Source organism: Phragmites australis, chromosome 11 (genome assembly GCF_958298935.1).
Source record: "Phragmites australis chromosome 11, lpPhrAust1.1, whole genome shotgun sequence".
Lineage (NCBI taxonomy): Eukaryota > Viridiplantae > Streptophyta > Magnoliopsida > Poales > Poaceae > Phragmites > Phragmites australis.
The window spans coordinates 33,021,109-33,045,212 of NC_084931.1; the positions used below are offsets into that span (position 1 = coordinate 33,021,109).

Sequence of the window (24,104 nt, forward strand, 5' to 3'; positions counted from 1 at the left end):
CTATCCCGAAAATTAATTCTAATGGTTATTTAAGGGTTTGTTTGTTTTTATTATAATTATGGATTCTAACTTTTAAAATTAGAATCGAAAATAAACGATCTGATTCTACGACCCAGAATCTATAATCTAAGGCATGATTATGCCATAATCTATAATTCAGAGAAATGTTGTTTCTGTTTTATAGATTATGATACACATTTATTCACCATTACCATTAAAACATAACATTTCACTTGTTTCTCCTCTCCCCCGAGCTTGTTTCCTCTCTCTTTCCCATCTCCGCCCATCCGCCTCCCAAGATTCTTGCACTGCCATGGACAGTCTCGAGTAGGTCATCTTGCTCGCATTCGACTCCTTGACGACCGCTGCCACCTCCCCGTCAGTTTGCACGGAGGCGCTCTCCTTCTGCGCTTGCGCCCGCGACAAGTCCCTATCGTTGTCGCTCTTTCGCCTCTACCTCTCCAGTCTCACCTCCTCCCCGCACGTGTAGGTTTACTTCTGGTGCCTCTAGTCCCTCCATGACGCGCTCTAGGCGAGATCGACCACGCGACGGTCGCCTCCTGCATCGGTGGAGAAGTCACAGCAATTGTCGAGCTTGAGCTCTTGCAGCATGCAACCGCGCACGCGGACGATGGTCATGTGGCGCAGGCGGACTGCCTTGATGGTCATGCGATGCCCATGATGACACACCAGCGAAGTTGCCTCTCGGTCACGTGGGTCGTCGACGTAGCCGAACATGAGGTGCAACGCATCTTCAGTGACGCTGTTGCAGCCGGAGCTAAGTGTGCGGCTCAACCGTTGTGGCTCCATCACCTCGTTCAACTAGCTCGCTGAAGATCTAGATCGGCTCCGAGTACGGTGGTTGAGATTCTAATAATCTAGTATTATTTATTTTAGATTATATAATTCAGACTCTAGCGACCTATATTCTAAATTATAAAAATTAAAATCTAGATAATTAGAATCATATAAAAACAAATAGACCCTAACTGTCACGAAAATCGGTTTCCGCTGTGTTAATCCATGATCCAATGAAGCGATCGGGATTCTGGTCCATCACCAGGGCCCAAAAGAGCCGAGACGGCAGAGCGTTGTACGGGCTTGCATTGAGCCGCCGGAAGCAACCCGGGAGGCGCTGCGTTGCGTTGCAGCGGCCCGGGACCACTGCGCGACACGAAACCGGAGGGATTTTCTAGGCCCGGTGCGAGGCCATCAGGCTCGTTTCAGTATGGGCTTCACACCGTGACGGCATTCTTTTCCATGCGAGGCCGCCGCCCGCCGGCCGGCCGTCTGCCGGCTATCGCGCACCGGAGTAGTTGAGCCAACGGTAGGTGAGGTGACATGGTGCCTGCCGGCTGCTGCCCTCTTTTATTCACTTTTCTAAAAAGCAAATGTCTAAAATATAGTATTAGGCGAAGATCTATATCATACACGCAGCTTGATATTGCAAGCAGTAGATGAGTTAAGATCATGCTACTTGCTAGCTATAAGTGGTTGCAACTAACCTGTGGCTGTGGTTGGCGACTAGATATCGGATCATACAACTTTTTTAAACCCGAGTTCAACCGTGACGCTGCCTTTTTATCATAACTGTGCACATCCTCTAAGCTGGGGTTACCGGGTTACAAAGTAAAGCGTGACAAACATAAGCAGAGTCCTAGTATTCATGAATGTATATTCTCCTTCTGCAAGTTCATGATCGCCTGGAACCACCTCTGAGTGCGTGATAGAGGTGTGAGTATACCGTTCGGCATACTAGATTCAAATCCCAGTGACCATAATTTACGCACTCATAAGTGTTTTTAGCAATTTTATTTATAGATGTGTGATAGTTGCACACTTATTATTGTGTGAGTGTGCTGTGTATTTTAATATATGGGCACATTTGGTTCAGCGTCCCAACATGTCTTGTCAAAATTGGCGCATCCTATGTGCCCACGGTATCCGAATTTAATCCTTAATTCAACAATTATCATATTCTCATAGTTGGTGACATAAGTTTGATATTTATTTCAGTTTATCAGTTTTTCTGAAAAATATAAACTGCTGACAAGCAGAAACCGACAGGGTCAATGATCAGATGCCAAAGTTGGTGACGCAGCGGCGCCTCCACCTACTGGAAAAAATATCTACGCGTATGAAATGTGGGCCCGACCGTAAGGTTCCATTTAAAACCCTCCACTGCCCCATTGATCCCCCTCCGTCATCTTCCTCTCCAGGACACCAATCCAATCCAGCCGCCCGCTCTCTTCCGATCTCCGAGGTGAGCCAGGCCGGCCATGGCGTTCAACAAGATCAAGGTCGCCAACCCCGTCGTCGAGATGGACGGTCAGTCGGACCCCTCTCCTCTCCCACCACAGATCTGCTGTTCTCCGTTGCGTTCTGTCGCGTCCTCTCTTCAGATCGGTCCGCGTCTTGTTTTGAGCTGTCTTCAGTCGAAGCGTCACAGAGATCTCTTAGATCCAGTGGATGTGGATCCTATCCACCTTTGATCAGATATGCTGCGCTTACTTAGTGCTCAGGATTTGATTCGCGCAATCGTTGAAGTTGTGTGCTTTCGCGACATGGCACTCACGTCTGGTGCCGAATTTTTCCGTGCGCAGGTGATGAGATGACCCGGGTGTTCTGGAAATCGATCAAGGACAAGGTAATCGCTACATGTTTGACTCTGTCTTTGTTTTGTCATTTGATCTGACCTCTCCGTCCTGTTGTCCTTAGACAATACATTTTGCTTACACTGGTTGTTATGGATGCTACTTGCTTGCAGCTTGTGCTTCCGTTCGTCGACTTGGACATCAAGTACTTTGACCTTGGACTCCCACACCGTGATACCACTGACGACAAAGTCACGGTGGAGGCTGCGGAGGCCACACTCAAGTAAGAACTCCATGTTACTATTACTATTACTTGGGTATTTTCATTTGCTTTATGAAAAAATCCCTTTATCTAAAAAAAACTATTACTTGGGTGAAGAATGGGAACTTGGTGTTACTGTTTGATACAAATTCACAATATTCACTCCCAATGCTCTTTTTTTTGTCGCATGGATCTAAATAGTTAGTTGTGTATGGAGTATGGTGGAATATATATATTTGATTAAAGCTTTTCCATTACTTATTTAGCAGTGGAAAGTAATATCCGCCCCAGATGCTTAAGTTCGGTTGTATTGTCTAAGTAGTCAGTTGTGTATGGTGGAATATGTATTTCGGTTAAACCTTTTCCATTATTCATTTAAGCAGTAGGAATTTAATTGAGAAAATGTTGTGTTTTACTGTTACTCAGTCAGTTATTTGTTGGTTGTTACTCCAGTTGTTTGCTTAGGCGTGCTGTTGCGGGTGTTCGACAGTTCACTGCATTGCACACCTTGCTCTACTATTGATTATGCTCCTCCAATTCTGTGTAGGTACAATGTGGCTATCAAGTGTGCAACAATCACACCTGGTACATTTGCTTTTTGTGCAGCTAACATTTGCTGAAAATGGTTTTCGGACCTTTCTGATTTACTTACCATTCCACCACAACCATGGCAGATGAAGCAAGGGTTAAGGAGTTCAACTTGAAGGCCATGTGGAAGAGCCCAAATGGCACAATAAGGAACATTCTTAATGGTAAGCTGCTACTGTAGGTGTAATCTGCTCCAGACTTCTCGACACTGACACTTCTGTTCCTGGCTGACTACCTTTAGGCACTGTGTTTAGAGAGCCAATAATCTGCAAAAATATCCCACGGCTTGTTCCAGGTATTGAAGGAAGACGGAAAAAAATTGCAGATCTTTTATGTAATTTTGTCCTGCTTAACCAAACTGTTGCCAAATTCAGGTTGGACGAAGCCCATTTGCATTGGAAGGCACGCATTCGGTGATCAGTACCGGGCAACTGATGCAGTTATCAAGGGACCTGGCAAGCTTAAATTAGTTTTTGGTATGTCTACATTACCTAATGTTAAAAAACCAGTGAAATGCTTTCCCAGTTAAAGTTTCTAATTGCAATTGCAACTCCTATGTCACTTTTTTTTGTATTCTGTTGAGCATTTCATGTGAAGAAGTTGACCTCTTCTCCTTTGTTCATTGTCTTTGGGTACTGATAGAGGGAAAAGAAGAGCAAGTTGAGCTGGAGGTGTTCAACTTCACTGGTGCCGGAGGTGTTGCCATATCCATGTACAACACTGATGAGGTATATCTTTTTTACTTACGATTCCATATTTTCATTACCTGGCATATATAATGTCTACCTTTTATGATTTATCATCTTAGTATTCATTCAAATATGTAGTCGATCCATGCCTTTGCTGAGGCTTCTATGGCCACTGCTTATGAGAAGAAATGGCCATTGTACCTTAGCACCAAGAACACAATTCTGAAGAAATATGATGGAAGGTATGGGTGTTGCTAACCTGTTTTCAGATTATTTTCAGTTCTTTCTGATGGTACCTTTTCCTTGGTGCAACATGTTTTATTTGGTGTACTCTGTTTTATTTACAGGTTCAAGGATATTTTCCAGGAGGTCTATGAAGCTGAGTGGAGATCCAAGTATGAGGCTGCTGGGATATGGTACATTTCCAACTTCCTTTCTTCGATTAACATGGTCTTGAGTGGCCTTTTTTCTCATCAGTGTATATTTTGGTCTTGGTCCCTGTTAGGTATGAGCACCGCCTCATTGATGACATGGTAGCGTACGCGCTTAAGAGTGAAGGAGGGTATGTATGGGCTTGCAAGAATTACGATGGAGATGTGCAAAGTGATTTCTTGGCTCAAGGTTATAATCTGCCTGATGCCAGCTTTTACAATCTGTACTCAAGTTATGAGTAATGTTTGCTACTTGCTTGCTCTTGGTTAACAGGTGCTGTATTAACTCTAGGATTTTTTTGAATTGCAGGTTTTGGATCATTGGGTTTGATGACTTCAGTACTGGTACTTGCTAAATTTGTTTCACTACTTAATCATGATAAATGTCTCATCAGCAATGCTGTTTCTGATTTGGTCAAATATGAACAAAATGAGTCCATTTTACCTGGATGCTGCTTGATTAAGCACGCATTTGTGGTTTGAGAAGAACATTGCAACTTTTGTAAATCACAGTGATGCTAATTGGTTCATGTAACCATGTCCCAGGTATGCCCTGATGGAAAGACTATCGAAGCTGAAGCTGCCCATGGTACCGTTACCCGTCATTACCGTGTTCACCAGAAAGGAGGTGAAACCAGCACCAACAGCATTGCCTCAATCTTTGCGTGGACAAGAGGACTTGCACACAGGTACAACTGTTAATTTCTTCAGTTCTCTACGTTATGTGGATGTTTTGTTTGCTTGGTTGGCAAGTGGCAGCATTTCCTTCTAGTGATGCTGCGAAATACTTCTGCTGTTAAATATTCATTATTCAGGTCTTCATATTTCCCACCTTTCAACTGTCGCTGTAGCCTTCCCCTTTGGTGTGTGATGTAGGGCAAAGCTAGATGACAATGCTAGACTACTTGATTTCACTCAGAAGCTTGAGGCTGCCTGCATTGGAGCTGTTGAATCTGGGAAGATGACCAAGGACCTTGCCCTTCTTGTCCACGGATCTTCAAAGTACGTTATTGCATTGGCTGTCTTGCCGCCTCACTCAAATGCATCTTGTCTACAATTTAGAATTTTTGTACTGACTGACGTCTCTTGCAGCATCACGAGAAGTCATTACCTGAACACCGAAGAGTTCATCGATGCTGTTGCTGATGAGCTCAGATCAAGACTGGCAGCCAGCTCAAACTTATGAAATCCTTGCTGAAGTTCTGATATGCTTCCCTGCCCGATGATTGTGTCATTTTGATTATGCCACCATTTTCTTTCCTGCTGCCACCATGCCGAACAGAACGCTGTATCTGCAGCACCGTGGCAGATCATTGCCACTGAGAGGTTGTACTAGATTCCGCTTTTCTGCAACTGGTATACCTGAATACCTGATATCTCAATAAAGGATAAAGAACTTGTGCCAGTTGGGAATGGTTTCTTATTGTTGCTTCATCAGTACCCAATTTCGTGCTGAGTATTGCATCACTAATCACGCGGCCAGACACGCCAAAAACACGACCGTACCAGCAGCTGTCCGGCAGAATGCCGTTCCATCACGGCAGAGAGCCCGTCAGCCGTGATGGAACAACGCTCCGTGCGCTGATGCTCGCGCGACAGCCAACTATGCCTGCGCTCGGGCAGATCCCACGCCTCGGCGGCGGCGGCGGCGGTCGCTGGTAAGGCACAACACCGGTCTGTCGGCCGGCGGCGGCGGTCTGAGGGTGTGTTTGGTTGCTTGCGTGGCGTCTTGTATAGCTGCATCGTATATTCTGGATAGGGGAAGCAGGAAGGGAGCTGTAATTAAGAAAAGAAGAGTGATTGTTTGGTTGGATAAGTGGATGCAAGTTGAATTTGAGTTTGTGTTTGATAGACTGAATCTGAGGTCGCATAAGGAAACTCGTTGTCGCTGACGAGTGGGTCTAGCTCCACAGTACTGCATCAGGCGAGCCAGGATGAGACATACGGCCGATTCCCGCGTTGCTTCGATCCTGCTTCCGCTCGTGCAACTGCACCGGCAGATGCAAACGTTACCCGGGCACGCAGCGATCCAAACGTCCATCTGCTTCATAGTATACGTGGATGCAAGGATCGGCGGATGCATGCACCAGCTGATGCAGCAATCCAAAAACGCCCTGAGAGTGTACCCCTCCGAGCGTTGAGCCCGGGCGCCGTCTAGGGGAGGCCGCCATCACAACGCACGGCGGCGGCCGGGCTGATCCTGATCAGTGGGGTCAGTTGGTCGACTCTGAGGCCTGAGCTGGTTAAAACTCTCGGGAAGAGCAACGACTCGCGCCGCGAAGACAAGCAATATGAACTGGGCATTCCCAGCAGCAAATTCAGGTCTGAACAATCAGCTCGTTGGTCCAAATATGAACTTGTATGCTCATCCATTCATTCATTGAGTCCATGGAGAGCATGAGTTCGTTTACAATGTACAATCAGGCGAGATGGCAGGCTCCACTACAGCTAGCTGCACACCCCCAGTCCCTTTACTCTCATGATTAATTCATACAGGCAAACAAAAAGAAACAGCTCATCGAATTACTAATCAAACCCTAGCTAAGCTACTGATTTGCTTCTTAATGCGACAGCTTATGCCAAATGCTTCCTCGTTAAAACATCGGAAACGGCGGCAAACAGCCCTTCTCTTCTTCCTCTTAGTCGGGCAGGTTGACGAATGCACGCAAAAAGAAAAAGAAAAAGAAAAAAGAAAGAGAAAAAGGATAGATTTGCAAATCTCAAACAGCACACTGCATCTTGCAGCATTATGCTGCGAGGTGCGAATACCCGTTGCCGTTCGCATAGCGCCCGTTTACCAGGCCGTTCAGAGGCTTCTTGACGTGCCCGTTCGGGTACGGTTTTAGCTTCGTGGCTCCGTTGCTGGAGGCCCATCTGTCTGTTTGATTGACAATGCCGCAAGGGCATTGGAGCAGGTGATCTAGCTGGCCTGATGACGCTGCTATTAATCCTGTCGAACATACATGATTTATTTTTTAATTATTCAAGTGCTTGTATATCTTTACAAGAGGAAAGAAACAGCATGTCAAGCAAAATCAAGTGGAGTTTTTAGGATGTCTTGCCTAAGAAAAGTGGAGATGGCTTGCCAGGCCTTGAGTTAAATTCAGGGTGAAATTGTGCGCCGACGAAAAACCTATGAGTTGGTAGCTCAATAATCTGCAAATAGTAATACGTTGGACCATGGATAACATTGAGCAGTGAGTTCTTCATGAAAATATTTGTGACCGCACCTCCATGCGTCTCCCGCTTTCGTCCCTGCCAACGAAAGAGAGCCCTGCCTTCTCAAACTCTGGGATCATATTAGGATTCACCTCGTATCGGTGGCGGTGCCTTTCGTCAACATAGCTAGCATTGCCATACCTGTCCAGATTTCAGAAGGATTAAGTATTCCATAAAATGGTGCAAAAGAGGGATCAGATTTAAAATTGTTGTAGAAACAATGGTGGAAGATGTCGGAAGTGCTTCTTACAACTTAGCAGATTTGCAGCTATTATTGACCTGGAAAAAGGTCCTCCTTGATCCAAGGCGCATTGTTGCACCCATATGGGTTTTGGATCCCTGCAGAACAGCAGTAGCATGGTTGAAACTATAGTACAAGCTAATTTTCATAGAGAAATACATAAATACACTAGCAGCTATAATAAAATAATAACCTCTGGCATGAAGATAACGCATGGTGTTTTTGTGTCTGGATCAAACTCAGTGCTATTAGCACCATGCAATTTCATGACAGAACGGGCATACTCAATCACTGCAATTTGCATGCCCAGACAAATGCCGAGATATGGAACATTGTTCTCCCGCGCATATTTTGCAGCCAGAATTTTCCCTTGGACCCCTCTATCTCCGAAACCTCCAGGAACTAGCACACCATCTGCACTCTGAGGTCGAAAACTCTTTCAGATTACTGTACGGTGGTAATGCAGCATGAATTGAGAATGTACTCTGTGCTTACCTTAAGTGAATCCCACGCTTTTTCATAGGCGTCAGGAGTCTGCAAATGCAACAATACCCAAATTACCAGTAAATTCTCTAACATGGAAAGCGGAACTGAAAAGGCAGCCATCAATAATACTGACCTCTTCGGCTGCAGAATCCTCAAGATCGCATGAAGGAACCCAGTCGACCACAAGTTTTCTGTCTAAAAAAACCGACGCATGCAAAAGAGCCTGAAAGAAGTACTCAACTAGATAAGCCCCACAGATATTGTTCAGAAGCATAGCTGCCTTCTCTAAGATAGGCTCCATTATTTCACTAAAATCAACAAGCTGGGAAGAATATCAAGTCGCACATGAAAAGAAGTCAAGTGATGCACAACTACAAGTCAAGTAGATCATAAAGATCACCTTTAAAACAGAGAGGTAGGAATCTGATAAACCGGTGTATTTTCCAACCATGGCAATCCTAACCTGAAAACATTTTGGCACAATAACATTAAGCGCTGATCTGTTAACTACTATGGCTAAGGGAGAACATGCATTATTAAAAGTAACAGGCCAAATGATCAAGAACCCAACCGGAGTTTTCAATTTCTCAAACTTGCTGGCTCTTTCAGTCCATTCAGCCAACTTGGGTTCTTGAGGAACTTTTCCCACACTACATTTAAGAAGCAAGAATACATGTAAGTATTCCTATAAATTAAACAAACTGGATGAGCTTATCATACTTTCTCAAAAAAAGACATACCACTGAAGGTTTAAAACTTTCAGAATAGCTTCATGGGCCCTCTGATCCTATAAAAAGTACCGGCGTTATGGTTAAGTAAGCACAATGACAATTTGGCAATCATGCATACGACAAACTTTGTGCGACATACCCTGAGCAACAATGGGATGTGCCAAATGTTTGTAACATCATGGAGATTAATAATGTTCGGAATCTGCCAAATAAAATCAACATCAGTATTGTTGTTGCACGATGCAAAAGTCAAATTTTGAGTAGTCTTCCACTAGCAAGCAATACTGTTACCGGGACATGGCAAAATTGTGCGAGTTTCTCTTTCACATGTTGTTCAAGTGGCTGTAAAAAGTACAGAGCAAACTATGTAAACCTCCACCATCAGCATTTAAGAATTCAGACCAGGGAACTCCGAAGGAACGAAAATGCAGAGACAAGTGCTGCATGATACCTGAGTACTGCGACATGCCAAAATGTCAGGTATTAGTCCGAGTCCTCTTAGTCCACGGACACTATGTTGGGTAGGCTTTGTTTTCTAGATACGACAGAAAATAATGTCAGTATATTTCTTGACAGTAATAATATCTTTAAAACTAGAAATATCACAATGCCTCCAAATCAGTAGGATTTACCTGTTCACCAACTACATTTAAAACTGGTACAAGGCTAACATGAACCAAGCAAAAGTTTCCTGGCCCTGACATACGAATTTCACAAGATTGCATCAGTAGGAGGTCGAAGTTACTAGCAAAATAAAGATAGAAGCTGCATCCTTAATTGAAAACATAAGTAAAAACTGTAATTTTTTTAGGGGATTCACAGTTTTCTCACCTACGCGGTATGAAAATTGACCTAATGCTTCAATGAAAGGCATTGATTCAATGTCCCCTGCATCAATTAATGCCACTATTGTGTTATGCGGCGAAAAGATTTTGTCTCCTGCACCGGCATACGTACGCAACTATAGGAACAATTGAACAAAATAATATATTTTACTATGCAATTTACTGCAATATTTCATTATGTTGATTTTACCTATAGTGCCACCAAGTTCTATCACACAAACATCAGCTGGCTCTTCAGTGCCATCAACTGGATTCATCGCCACACGTTCAATCCATTCTTGTATTTCATCTGTTATGTGTGGCACAACCTGATAAAGAGAATTAATTCTGATTTGTAAACTCATCATAAACAACGGTAACTTTCCCATGACAACATGAAAACGTGGAAACCTCTATTCTGATTACCAATCCTCACCTGAACAGTTTTCCCCAGGTAATCTCCTCTACGTTCCTTGTTAATAACAGCCTGCAGTGAGCATTAGTAGAGAAGTTATTAATGGCTATACTACTAGTAAAACTAATCAGTATTCTATAAAAAACCTTTTCCAATTAGCATGAACGCAGGATATCTCATACAAGGTATAGAAGCATATTCTCCAGGGGTCCTAAATCCTGTCGACCATAAAGTAATAACAAACAGCTACACTTGGCATTTCTAGTCTCAGGTTTTCATTATCAGTCTCAACGAGATATATGCTCTCTCAACCAATTGCTTCAGACAGGAGTGCCCTACTAAGGCCCAGATGATAGTTCAAGTGTGTAATTGAACTGTAGCATATCTTAGGATGAATAGAGCGACACGGCAAAAGATTTGTGGGTTCCATGGAAAATTCTGGTAAAGAAGCACCCAAACCAACCGTGTTGTAAAAGAAAAATCACAGAATATTCCCAATTTGTAAATGTCAGTATAAAGTTTAGACCACAACTTTTAACTAGATACTAGCAGCAAGTTTGTTGAAAGTCTTGTGTGCACTTTGACAGAGACTGTTTATTCCCATCACCTGGTAGATCTTTCCCGTGGTAATGTTGTTGTCACGAGTCAACTTGATGTCGAGAAACCGTTCATAGTTTCCAAGGTCCAAGTCCACCTTTGACAAAAAGAAAAAGGATAAAGTCCAATTAGCAGAGGAAGGAAAACTTGCAGTTTTATCTGCTAAAGAAAATGTATAAGACGAGATGGATGGACAAGTGTATGAAGTGCTAGTAGCATAGTATCATTCCGTGATAGTCCAGGTAAAACAAAGAGGAGAACACGATACAGTGTCGAGAAGGTGCTGGCGTGCATTTTGTACTAAAAATTGATAGCATGTACGATTGGGTGGTGACCTGGTGTACAGTGTACGAGAAAGTATGTAGAAATCTACTGTATGCAGTGTGGTACCTCGCCACCATCGTCCAAGACAAACACTTCGCCGTGCTCGAATGGAGACATGGTTCCTGCATCGGTGTTGAGGTATGGATCTGAGCAGTGACAAAAAAAGAAGATCAGAAGAGTTCTGCTATCATCACCCAACAGAAAAAAGAAATCAGAAGTTTTCACTAACTCAACATACATGTAGCAAAAAACCAAAAAAAAAAAAACAAGTTACTCCTTCCCTGAGGTCGACTCCGGCGGCTACCGCAAATACCAATCTCTACCATTGTGTCGTCCTCAAACGTCTTCAGCAGCCACCATATCCACTGCTATAATGATACAGCAGCACTGATACGGTGATGCAGCTACCCCATATTTGTCTATTCTCTCTTATATCTATCATTGTTCTTAGACGATGATTATGAATTCGAAGAAAGAAATGAAATAATAAAAGATATAAAATAAAGTATCTATTATAGATGAAAAAATAAGATATACTATAATAGTATTAAAAGTGATATATTAATATTATAAAAGATAAAATTTTAAATTATCTGCTAGAGTCGGCCTAATGCAGGATACGTGTAACAGAGAAAATTGTTAAATAAGTACGTGACAAGACTAGGTAAAAAATAGTCCGCTAAAAATCTAGAGGCAAGAAAGGTGCACAGAACTTGGCCTCCCAGTCAAGACAAAAAAATTCAGAGCACGAGAAGACAAATTTGACCAGTATTACTGCCCCAATATAAAATAGCACGTACACCTGAGAAGTTCATGTGCTTCAAGGAACCAAAGGAACCAAGACAGTGACACTGACACAGTATCGGATGCCCACTTCACCAAAGCAGCGACGAGTAATTGCGATTCAAAAGAATATGTTAATTTTTAAACTAAAGCTTGCTAGAGGGAACGGCGACTTTGCTAGCTAATTGCCGGCCATCGAGAGAGAAAAAAAGGATAGCTTTGTAGTACACCATGGAATACGAACACAGAAACAAGCGACATGACACAGTTGAAATAGGATACAGATTTTAATTTTGGGGCCGTCAAGCAGAAAGATTAGAGCCTTATCAACCCAAGAGACCATCACAAATCCAAATCAGGCCCCATTACTAATTTATAACAAAGTTTATCCTTTATCTCTTTTACCTAATATTAAATTTTGTTACATACTAGTTTCTGACTGTTCAACTAAGGTATCATCAAATTTTCCTCTTTGAAACGTGACACCAATTTGTCGAGAGAAGAAAAATGAGAGGTAGCTATTGTTTAAATTCAACCAAACGGAAAATGACACACGTACGCATTGAGACTGAAAAAAAGATGGAATGGCTTTTGTACGGTTAAAGCCTGGTGTTCGTGTCCTGTGCGATCACGTGGCCGCCATTACGAGGAGAAACAGACGTTACTTTTTTTTTTGCTTTCAATTTGACCAGGAGAAACGAACAGAACGGAGCGCGGGGAGAAACGGGCGGCGGCGGCGGGCTTACCGATCTTGATGGAGGTGACGCGGAGGCCGCACGCCTTGAGCACGACGCCGATGCTGCTGGCCGTCACGCCCTTGCCCAGCCCGCTCACCACGCCGCCGGTCACCAGCACGTACTTCATGGTGAAGCTGGCCAACTGGAGTCACCGGAGTGGCTCGTGCGGTTGCTGCTTTCTCGGTTGCGCCTCTTGCCTTGGGTGGAGAGGGAGGGAGATCGAGCAGATTGCTGGTGCCGAAACGAAGGTGGGAGAAGAGGTGGGAGTTTTTTTTGGTTGGTCGAAGGGAGGTTGGGATTTGGGAGTGAGAAGGGGGAGCGGTTAAATAGGCGTTGGCCCTTGCAAAGGAAGGCAAAACCCACCTTGTCCCTCTCTCTCTCTCATCTTACAATTTACAAATGGCATGAATTTAGATGTTGCACGTACAAATGGCATAGTTTATTCAGTCAAATGTAAGGACTATGGAGGAAGAAGAAGGACCACATTTCATTTTGCAGGTTTTTTTATCTTACAAAAACCCTCAGGTTGATGTTGAAGTTAGGTAGTCTTCCTTTGTGCATATGGTGATCCTAATTTTGTTGGTACGCACCAGCTGAAAACTTTTCAAAAGTAGTACAACAAATGGCCGTGGATATCAAATAAAAAAATGGGAGCATGGAGGGGAAGACGCCCCCGGTGTTTCGCTAAATACAATGTGATTCTCGAATCTTGGTGGGCTAGGTGAGGTGGAATATCAAATTAAGTCGGTGAATGAAATTTTGACTATTATAAGTTCAGGTCTTCTAAATTTCAATGTATAAAATTTAGAGGCGTGATCCAGTGGGTTAGTGTTTTAGGATTGACAGTGAAGATTTCTTAAGATGAATTGTTTAAATAGTACTTGAGTTAATCATTATAACGATTATTTTTCATAATCACACTAATAATGATTAACTAGAATACTATTATGGTTGTCTCGGCATATGTTTACTTCTAAAATCGGATCACACGACTTTACAACAAACACATCATAATAAGACATATAAAGAGCGAGTAATTAAATTAAGTTACACGTCTTTAACTAAATTAAATTTTATAACAAAATACATAACCCGAATATTTATTAAAGTAGTTACGCAGCGGGATAAGTTACATGACGACAAAAGATAAGTAGCGCCGTTTGCTCTAATGTGCCACTCCAAAATAACAACACACGAGTAGAATGACACTACTCCTGCCCGTCGCCAACATCAGTAGGCATAAAATAACCAAAAACTAAATCTTTCTTACTTGAAAAGCAAATAAAGCACGTGAGTACGAAGATACTCGCAAGACTTAATCCATAATGGACACTTGTAAATAGTCCGACTTCAAAATAAATGTATATAGGTCTTTACCTACACGACATGAAGACCATTCGGCTTATGTCACCCTCTAAAGTGTACACAAGGGGTACCGTGTCAACCTTTTCTAATTAAACCTCGACCGTTTGAACATACACCTATATGTGCAGAGATCCACTAGGGCTACTCTTGGAGTACCCTAGTTACGCCTAAAGGTGTGGAGGTAGCTAGAATTACTCCTCGAGCAAACTAGATACCCCTATAAACCTGTTACGTCCACAACACATTTACGATGTTACCTCTACAAGCCTAGTATGCTCACGACATCATAGGAAACCAAGCTAAAATGTCACAACCACGAAAGATATTTGACTTATCTTACCATTACATCGACATATCGTAAGTACGGAAAGTGCCCAAACCAACTACCATAATGGCTGTTCCTTAAACCATTCAAGCGAGCCTAAAGCATTCGAGACTCCCTTCTCGAGCCATCTCTATTGCTCGCTCAAACCTCGTCTCATCCTTACTAGCTTAGAACATATAATCCAAAGTAATAGGTGCAACATGCTTACCTTGCTCAGCTTGATCACAATTCACAGCAATGAAATTCGGATCACCCTCGATCACACCCGCATTACCCTCCGATCCTTCGTTCACTAAAGAAAAATACGTGCAATGATGAACATGAAAGAGATGCAATGAGATGTGCTACATGATGCATAACAACAGTGGATGTATCATAACATCAAGCCAAGAGTACAAGACATACAAAGGAACAAGGCAATTTGCAAACTAAACTTCACTGGAAAACTGATAGTCATCCGGAGTATCCGGGTTCCATCCAGAATCTCCGAGTTCGGACCCTCCGGGTTGGGACGAAACCTCCGGGCCGACCTTCGGTTTGGGTTCTCGGTTAATTCTTAACTCAAAATAATTCAAAACATCCGGGCTAGGCCAGACCCTTTGGGTTTGGTCGGATTGTCTGAGTTTTACTCCGAGCGAGGTGCTCTATTAATTTTAAAATGAATTACCTGGAACCTCCAGATGTATCCAGACAGTCCGAGTTCTGACAGACTAGAGCTACACGACGATTTTCCTTGGTCGATTTCGCGTGCATGTGACAACCCATCCCACCTAAACATGTATTAGGACCAAAGTAAGGATTCTAAACCCAACATATTCACTAATCAACACTAAAACTCGAGTAGATCTGAAAATGTTCAACTGGAACTTCTCAGAACATCTGGGTTGTTCCAAAGAACACTTCGCGAAGCAAAGTTTTGGGTTGATTTGATTCGCATGTTAAAAACTAACACACCTAAGCATGCACTGGTACTAATACCTTAGTTCTAGACCTACTACACTCACTCTAGCAGCCCGATTCACTAACTCCACCTCAAACCACTCCTAAAAGCTCAAAAACCTCCAAAAACGAACATGCGCTTCACTATTTCGATATCACAACTCCTAACTCGAATCTATCCATCCTAAAATCATGCATTCCCACCAAAGAAACCTAGGAGAACTCACCCAAGATTTTTGTTGTAGCCAGAGACCTTCGAGTGTGGAAGAAATCGAAAGGAAAGCTCGTAGAAGAGAAGACCACACTGCTGAAAATGTCAGAACAACGATAACAGTGACGAAAATGATTTGGGAATCACCCAAAATCTCATGCATGCAAGAGATTGTTGGGCAGATAGAGAGCTAAGGAGGTCAGGACTATGGTGGTATAACATGCATACCTTAATTCCTTGTGTTTGAATGGGAGATATGAGGGAGAATGAGAGTTTGAGAGAGAGGGAGAGCAACAGCTCTTGCTACCCCTTGTTGTCCAGTTGGAGTGAGGGAGTGAGAGAGAGTGAGTGGGGAGAGAGGGGTGGGGCTGCTGCCTTGCAGCCGAGTGAGAGAGAGGGTGAGGTGTGGGGCCAGCCAAGGTGGGTCCCACTCGCAAGAGAGAGAAGTATTTAATTCTACAGAAATTATATTTTTTCTCTCTCCTTTCTAATATCCTAAAAGAGAAATTCTAACATCAGGTATTTTCAAAAATGCATAGCAAATATCAGACACTGATTAAAATAACAAACAATCAACAAAGCTTAATAATTAAACATAATTCTAATGATGCATAAATGACATGATTATGCTTCATGACATGATTAAGGAAATGGGACGTGACACTTCTCGGCGGGCGACAGGTTTAGAGAAAGATCAACAGGAGCAGGCTGACCTGGCGGAGAAGGCGGACACCGTCAAAGACGGTTGGAGGCGGGCGGGAGGCGGGGGTAGGGGCATCGAGAGGTTTGATGATTGTGAGCCGTTAGATGCTCATCCAATGGTTTATCATCATCGCCTAAAAAAATTCAAAATCGAACGCCTGTGTTTTAGCATCCAAGTTTTAGGTAGCTACTAGTTCATAAAAAAACATAAAATTTTGAGAGATGCTAACAGCGTACTCAAATTTTGAGGTAGATAACAAACATCGAGGAAGCTTAGTTATTACTTGCACTTTTCACCATGACTTATTTTCATTAAATTGGAATCCGGCGACTCGGAAAGAATATGATGTGTCACTCCTTTTGTGTATTGTTTTGAACTCACTTTAATATGGATATTTCTCTCTTTTTAAGGGTGTTGGGGGAATAGTATTACGTTGGTCCTTGTTCGTTGACTTTGACCATAACAGCCAATTTTAATGCAAAGTAGCAAGGTTAATGTTAAGAAAAATATTTTCCCTTTAAGTTCTACAAGGGGTTAGACCTAAGGACGAACAACGGAAGTGAAGTCAAAAGGTGGAAGCCCAGGCACGGGGATCGAAGGGCGCAAGTGGCAGCGGAGTCTAAAGGACGAAGCCTAGAGGCAAGGACCGCGTAGCAAAAATGGCCATATTAGGTCATGATTGTGATTTTAGTGATTAATAACAACATAATCATTGAGACTAATATTTTTGTCAAGAATATATGTTAGTAGGTCTCGTGGATGCAATACATAAAGATGTCACCACAAGTGAAAAAAAGATTGACTGAATTGGAGAAGTCATAGGAGAATTGTTCTCACCGGATGGTCCAATGCTCTGTGTGTTGAACTCACCGGAGTATTTTTGACAAATAGGGTGAAGGCTGAGGACCTCACCGGATAGTCCGGTGATCTACACTAGGTAACACCAGATTATTTTATGCAGAGAATAATGCAAGTACAGAAGATTGAAGATCAACCCACCTGATGGTCTAGTGCTTGGTTTGTGCACACCAAATTATAGCACAGGAGCATTTCTTGCAGAGGCGACTGCAAGTATTGAAGAATGAATAACAACCCACTAGAAGGTCCGGTGCTCTGAGAATGAATGCATCAGAGCATTTTACATAGAGAGGTTGCAAAGACTCGGATGGTTCAAGATAACTCACTGGAAGGTCCGGTGATAGGTGATAGATTTGAAGGTACATCGGAGTGTCCGGTGTTCACAGAGGCATTGAGTTGAGTTCCAACGGCTCATTTTTGAGGTTGTATTTATCGGATGATCCAGTGTTAGTAGTACTGTTCTCACCGGATCATCTGGTGTTAACAATTTTTCTGAGCTGTTGGAAAAATGACTAGTTAATGGGTTTGAGGCTATAAATACCACTCCACTCAATCATTTGAAGACGTGGTATGATGTTGGAGTCTAGAGAAACTCATATACACTTGAGAAGATACCCAAGCCACCAAAGTTCTTAAAGTGATCATTCAAGATAATTAAGCATAAGATTAGTGGGTGATTAGTGTTTATAGGCCTAGCAAGAGTGTTGATATGTGATTGTTACCTAGAGAGTGGTTCAATGAGTGATCTAAGCTTATACCGAGATGTACATCGGTGCCTTGGTGGCTCAAGCTTGTTGACCCTCCGATTTGATGTAGAGCGGTGGCAAGACACATGTACAGGGACGCAGAGACTCTTGTCTTGGTGGCTCAAGCTCCGAATTGATCACGATGGCAAATGACCAAAAGAGAGTTAGTGGTGAGACCTTGTCTTAGTGGCTTGTTGACTCATCCAATTTGAGACTTTGCCTTGGTGGTTCAAGAGTCATGATTGGGTGCTGACCGGGAGCATATCTTTAGTGGAGCTCTAACGTAGACTGAGGTGACATTCATGCAATCGATACCACGAGATAAAAATCTATTGTGCTGAGTTTGTCTCTCTACCTTATTTATGTTTCCGTACTTACATTCTTGCAATTTATCTTGCTAGAGTAGGTTGTAATCCTCTTGAGCGGTAGAGTAGATACAATAGATAAACTTAGAGCATATTTAGATAAAAATTAAGATAGATTTATCTTGTGAAGTTTTTAGAGTCATTTTGGTTTAGATCTTTAAGTGTCCTAATTCACTCTCACCTCTTAGGACATCATCGTTCCTCATAAGCCGAAGAACAAAGACTACAACAAAGACCTAAGAAAGAAGGAAGGCATCGCAAGAGCCTTTGACAAGAGAGCGAAAGTTAGCCTGAGGAGCCTACAGATTAACAAGAACTCGACCTGAAGATGATCGGAGGGAGTTCGCCGATAGCTCCGAAGGAAGGCTTGATGCGGGGCCCTTTAGGACACACGTCAAGATTAGAGAGGATGAAACACCTTAGGTGTACAATAACTGTAATACACCAGGAATATTTCCGGATATTCTCTAGTGCTATTTGGGATTGGATGGCCGAGGAAATGCTTGGAAATAGAAAAAGTCATCTATTGTATCATTAGTGAAACTTGAACCGTGGTCTTAAAAAGCAAAGTACGGTGCATACTTGTTGGTTTAGCATCACTTGGCAACCGTTCAGATTTAGCATATGAAGCTTCCGTTTCTGACTTTGGGAGACCTAATTTTTGCGCAGAATCTGTTCCGTCAGCCCTACTTAAAGCCCAATGTCAAGAGTCTTATTCTGGTTGACGAGCATTAACAAGAAATACTAGATTCCCCTCTAGTTACCGTCACACGATGATCTCACTTTGATCGATCGAATGTTAACAATTAAGCGCAAAAGCTGGTGGTTATTCCCCTGCTGACCTAGTAGTAATTGCCTTCGAATCAGATCATCAGGGCGCACTCTTTAGGCTTGCGCTAAGTCCGGAATCTGATTCTAAAAGAGAAGGCATAGCCATTTCTGACCTCCGTGAACCGTGTACTAATAATCTTTTCTGAATTCAGAGAACCGTGTGCTGTTCATACGCTCAGCTGTCGCGCAGCGCTGCCCCGGCTGCGAACGATCCTACGGATTGCCGACTAATAGTGTCATTAGGCTTCGCTGTCGATCGAGAGAACCTCGTAATCCGGTGGGGTTGGGGCCATCTCTTTCCTTAAATGTTTTGATCAAATCTGTGCAGTAGTACGTGCTCTGTTCAACACCTCGAATTTGCTTCGATGCTACTCTTCAATCTTCGTTCTGAAACCCATGATATGAGATCCAGCGAATCACTACGTGTTCTCACATCTTTTTCGATGCTAGCTGTGAGATACTGCCAGGTCAATCTGGAAGTGACATCGAAGTAGGTGGATTTTGGGATAAGTGGCTATGGTTCTGTTCACGATCAGCATGCAGGAAGGTTGAAAACTCTGACATTTTCAAGTGGTCATTAAAGGAGAATGGGTAATTCTCAGTTCATTCGATGTATATAGCTGTTATAAATGAAAATATCTTAGATGACAACCGATATATGTGGAAATTGAAAATTCCTCTAAAAGTAAAGATTTTTTTGTGGTTTCTACAGAAAGGAGTTGTCCTTACCAAAGATAACCTAATTAAAAGAAACTAGCATGGTAATGAAAAATGCAGCTTTTGCAACAAGAATGAAACGATTCAACATTTATTCTTTGATTGCAATCTAGCCAAGTTTTTATGGAGAACTTTAGTGGTCGCTTTTGGTTTACATCCTCCTCGTAGCATTCCAAATATGTTTGGAACGTGGCTTAGGGGAATAGGAGCAAAATTGAAAAGACAAATTCTGGTGGGGGCTAGTGCCATTTGTTGGGCTATTTGGCTGAGCCGGAATGATGTGATTTTTGATAAAAAAAAACAAATTCACTCCTCTATGCAGGTTATCTTCAGGGCAACATATTGGACAAGATTCTGGACTCTGTTGCAGCATGAGGAAGACAGGACAACAATGCGTATGGCTTGTCGTGTGTTGGAGACATCTATAATGGAGATCTTCGCCACACATGGATGGAGATTTAATAATAGAATATGTCATTGATGATGAATGCTTGTCGTTTTTTTTAAACTTCTTTTGTAAGAGGGTGTGTTTTGGTTTTAATTGTAGGTCGCATACATCGTAAGGTGTAGAGACCGGAATACTTTCATTTGCTTGATGAAATAGAACTTCCTCTTTTAAAAAAAAATGCAGGAAGGTTCAGCGTTTGAAAGCAGAAACTTGGCGCCAAAGGTTCTTACCAACCTTAGCTAACTACATCAATCGATCTAACCCGGATTACAGCTTTAGCTTCGCAACCAACGACCTACCAAATGGATTTAGTTTGTTGAGAATGTATGATCAGCATGAAAAGTACATGGCCATGATGATGGAATTTGTTGATCATGGGATCTGAATTGTGTTGATGGGTCTGCTTGAAAATCGAGAGTTCCACAGGAAACCATGAGTATTATACCATTTTCTGTGAAGTATTTGATGTCCAAATTGGTGTTTACTTAATTTCTTTTCGCAAATTCAGATCCTACCTTATGTTAAATAAAATGAAAGATATTTTAGATCCTCAACCAAAAAAAAAAAAAATACTCCTACTAGTGTTGTCAGTGGCTCAGTGCTTCTCGTCCGACAACAGCTGCACTGGGAAGCAGGGAAGCCATGCCGTAAGATCGAAGGCATCAGCGGCATGATTAAGAATGCCGCTGAAATATCTTCCGTCGGTCACAGTTTAATTAAGCATTCAAAACCAAAGTGCACCTTTCCAATTGCGCATTAATTAACATAAGCATGGACAGCTAAACTAATGACGCTTAGGTCATCGTTATCCTGCAGACATGGAGCCCTAACCAAGCTGCAATGTTATCCTTTTTTTAATAACAGTACAACTCGAAGAGGCATGTTCATACTCGTACTATCGTATTCACATATCTCATACAACGTCCGCTAAAAACTGAATATTTGAAGTTTGAAGATTGACGAAGTCACCGCGCATGCAATTGCAGCTCGCATTGTTACCTAAACAACATTATCCCTTCGCACGTCGAAATCATCGGACCGGGAAGCAATCCTTGTCGTTTTCATCACGTATTCACGTTATCCTTAGCTTCACCACCTAATCGATCGGCAGTAGGTTGCCTACCTTCTGTTCATGGCAGTTGATCATCACCAGTTGGTTACTCTCATCTCATCACGTTGGCTCTGATGGTATGTGGAGCTGCGTTTGCCCAGACAGAGTTGCACGTCGCAGAGCTCCATGTTCTCTGCTCCTTATCGCCTGCACTGCGTGAGAAGGGAAAGTGCAAGGGAGAGAGAGAGGGACTACTGGGATAGGAATAGTAACGATCTATTGTTTTTTGGTAGTTTATGAGTGCTGTGCTGGTCCAATAATTTAGGAGTACTGAACGCAGCACATGTTGAGTTCCTGGACTCCACCGACCAAACGATACTCTTCATTTCTCCTTGTCTGACAAGAGTGACCACACGTCTCTCTCCACAAAATTCATCAACCGGCCAGATGTTTAGCTCGGCGATATAGAACGGCAGTTCTTCTTTGATTTCTTTTCCGAGATGGAGCAATGGAGCGGTGATCTTTGGAACTTCTCATCGGATGATCCAAATCCCAACGAGGAGCATAACCATCGAAGTTTTGGTGCAAGGATGTATCGACTAACTCACCCAAAACTTAATCTGTCTGGGGAAATTTGGACATCGACATCTTTCACAACTTCAAAGATTCTATAAGAAATCGATTTCTTGTAAGGTGGAGGGAAGCATCAAATTAGTGCAGCCAGTACGCGTTCAAGCACGTAAGAATGTGGACCGGACGTTCGTAAAGCCGCTTTCCTCTCGCCGCGCTTTCGCATGGACGACCAGCAGACCACGGACAGCCAGTACGGGCCACGAATTGTTCAAATTGTCTAATAATTCATATTTAATTCTCACAATCTAGAATGTATAAACAATATCACCTTATTAAATCTCGCGTATCTCTCTTCTCCTCTACAGACTCACTCTCTCTCACGAAAGATGGTGTTTGTCCTCAAGCATCTGCACGGCCTCAATGTCATGTATCTGCACGCACGACATCAAGCGGCACACCATCTTCCGTGGCGTCGCTGGTTCAGCTGAAGGAGGAGGAGCGAGGAGGTGGGGTGAGAGAGGGAGATGGCGGACAACGAGGGAGCTCGTCTCCCTCGTTGCGGTAGCGCTCCGGTGAGGGAGAGGCTAAGCCAGCCCCAAAACGGATTTTGGGCGTCGCGATGGTGTTGTAGACAAGCAGGAAGTAGAAGGAGCTCATCGAGGAGGGAGGTAAATGCGGTGGCGCTCGGAGGCAAAGATTGGGTGCTACGGTGGTGGGCTCAGTTGTCGGCAGTGGTGGCCATTCCGTTGGCAGGCGTGATGATGAAGGGGTGATGCAACACCACACGAACTTGAGGAAGCCATAGCCAAACTCGACTTCGGCAAAGATGACGCGGAGAGGCAAGACGACGACGAGATGCGACCGTCGATGAAGATGCTCATCGTGGTACTGCTGTGGTGGGTGGGGGCTGAAGGCAAGGTCGTGGGCATGTTCCTAGTGGTGGTGCGGTGCTTCAGCCACGAAATCACGACACGGGGTTCACTATGGGCGGAGATTGTGCGTGGCATCACGTCGGAGTTGGGGAAGAAAGGCGCGGGAGCGGTGGTGCTTCAGGTTTGGAAGGACAACTAGAGTGGTGATACCTTCGATGAAGAAAGAAACGAAGATAGAAACAAGCGAACAGTTATTTTGTAATGACATGATAGAAAAATATATGTTATAATTTATTAGAAGCAGCCTTTCTTAGATTATAGATTATGACATAAATTGTTTCTAGATTATGAATTATGTATGATAGAATTGTGCTATTTATTTTAGATTCTGATTTTAAAAACTGAGAACCCACTGTTAGAAAAAACAAACAAACAAGTCCTACTCCATTGGCACGGGCAAAAGGGTAGCCCCGATGACGCTGAGTCTAGCTTGTTGAGTCTAGCTCTGAGTGGCAAAAGAATCATAGAAAGCTCTGCCAAGTTCTGTTCTGAGTCTACCTTGTTGACTTCTGCATGCGTTCTAACATTCACGCAAAGCTAGTAGTACTCCGATTAATGGTGATTAAAGGCCACTACAGTCAAAAAAGCATTTGTGCTATCGGCTTATCCGATAGGTGCACTTTTTTATGCCCGTGTGACATGGGCAGCAGTGTCTTGGCGTTGTTCTAAAAAAAATTTAAGTCGAAGAACACAGCCTCTAACTACATTGGAAGTTTAATCTCTCGTTGAACATATCATATGCGCATTAATTTACTAATGCTACCTATAATTTAATCTTAAAAGAAAAGACAAGCATATTCTTACATAAGTCTAGAACTTAAAACCGGATGAACGTGATCGAGTTGTGGATTATTTGGCTCCGGAGAAGAAAACCAGCTCTACGACTGAGCGAAAAGGCACGGTACAATCCTACTCCACTCTTGAAAAGTAATATTGCTGCGTCCGAAACTCCAAGCGGCAAGTAGTAGCCAAGTTGTTTTAAGGGGGGGAAAGCAATAGAATTACAGGAAATTATGCGTCTATATAGCGTAAAAATTTAAGATTAGATAATATATATAAACGTATTTATCGAAATAGACAATATATTATCGTATTTATAAATTCAGCATCCGTATCCGA

At 42.9% G+C, this 24,104-nt stretch overlaps 2 protein-coding genes across 3 annotated transcripts; one reads left to right on the forward strand and one right to left on the reverse strand.

Moving 5' to 3' along the window:
- The first annotated feature begins 2,166 nt into the window (after positions 1–2,166).
- On the forward strand, positions 2,167–5,969 carry LOC133884889 (isocitrate dehydrogenase [NADP]). The gene is made up of 15 exons (XM_062324479.1): positions 2,167–2,328; positions 2,604–2,647; positions 2,768–2,877; positions 3,404–3,441; positions 3,531–3,608; positions 3,686–3,739; positions 3,819–3,920; positions 4,087–4,172; positions 4,272–4,375; positions 4,481–4,549; positions 4,639–4,754; positions 4,875–4,909; positions 5,111–5,253; positions 5,441–5,566; positions 5,657–5,969. Exons 1-15 carry the CDS (start codon positions 2,280–2,282, stop codon positions 5,748–5,750), a joined length of 1,248 nt encoding a protein of 415 aa, XP_062180463.1. The 5' UTR covers positions 2,167–2,279; the 3' UTR covers positions 5,751–5,969.
- Positions 5,970–6,904: 935 nt separating this feature from the next.
- LOC133884890 (uncharacterized) lies at positions 6,905–13,328 on the reverse strand. Of its 2 annotated transcripts, none has more exons than XM_062324480.1 (20): positions 12,931–13,328; positions 11,468–11,547; positions 11,088–11,174; positions 10,502–10,552; positions 10,277–10,394; positions 10,073–10,180; positions 9,874–9,938; positions 9,693–9,776; positions 9,533–9,583; positions 9,381–9,443; positions 9,251–9,297; positions 9,082–9,160; positions 8,911–8,973; positions 8,644–8,733; positions 8,520–8,558; positions 8,218–8,445; positions 8,034–8,122; positions 7,795–7,924; positions 7,627–7,720; positions 6,905–7,514 (listed from the first exon to the last, which is right to left on the reverse strand). In XM_062324480.1, the coding sequence occupies exons 1-20, from the start codon at positions 13,046–13,048 to the stop codon at positions 7,312–7,314; spliced, it is 1,887 nt and encodes a 628-aa protein (XP_062180464.1). In that variant the 5' UTR covers positions 13,049–13,328; the 3' UTR covers positions 6,905–7,311. The 2 variants fall into 2 exon arrangements, with proteins under 2 accessions (XP_062180464.1, XP_062180465.1); XM_062324481.1 differs by having other exon boundaries at positions 10,073–10,129; positions 12,931–13,327.
- Between the last annotated feature and the right edge of the window lie 10,776 nt (positions 13,329–24,104).

What these genes read in the sequence shown, in the direction of transcription:
- LOC133884889 (XM_062324479.1), top strand. Translation starts at nt 2,280, where the DNA reads ATGGCGTTCAACAAGATCAAGGTCGCCAACCCCGTCGTCGAGATGGAC. An exon ending in CAAGCTTAAATTAGTTTTTG is followed by an intron (nt 3,921 to 4,086) that starts GTATGTCTACAT and finishes GGGTACTGATAG; the next exon opens with AGGGAAAAGAAGAGCAAGTT. An exon ending in ACAAGAGGACTTGCACACAG is followed by an intron (nt 5,254 to 5,440) that starts GTACAACTGTTA and finishes TGTGTGATGTAG; the next exon opens with GGCAAAGCTAGATGACAATG.
- LOC133884890 (XM_062324480.1), bottom strand. Translation starts at nt 13,048, where the DNA reads ATGAAGTACGTGCTGGTGACCGGCGGCGTGGTGAGCGGGCTGGGCAAG. An exon ending in TCAATTTTCATACCGCGTAG is followed by an intron (nt 9,939 to 10,072) that starts GTGAGAAAACTG and finishes TTCGTATGTCAG; the next exon opens with GGCCAGGAAACTTTTGCTTG. An exon ending in CACAATTTTGCCATGTCCCG is followed by an intron (nt 9,444 to 9,532) that starts GTAACAGTATTG and finishes TTTATTTGGCAG; the next exon opens with ATTCCGAACATTATTAATCT.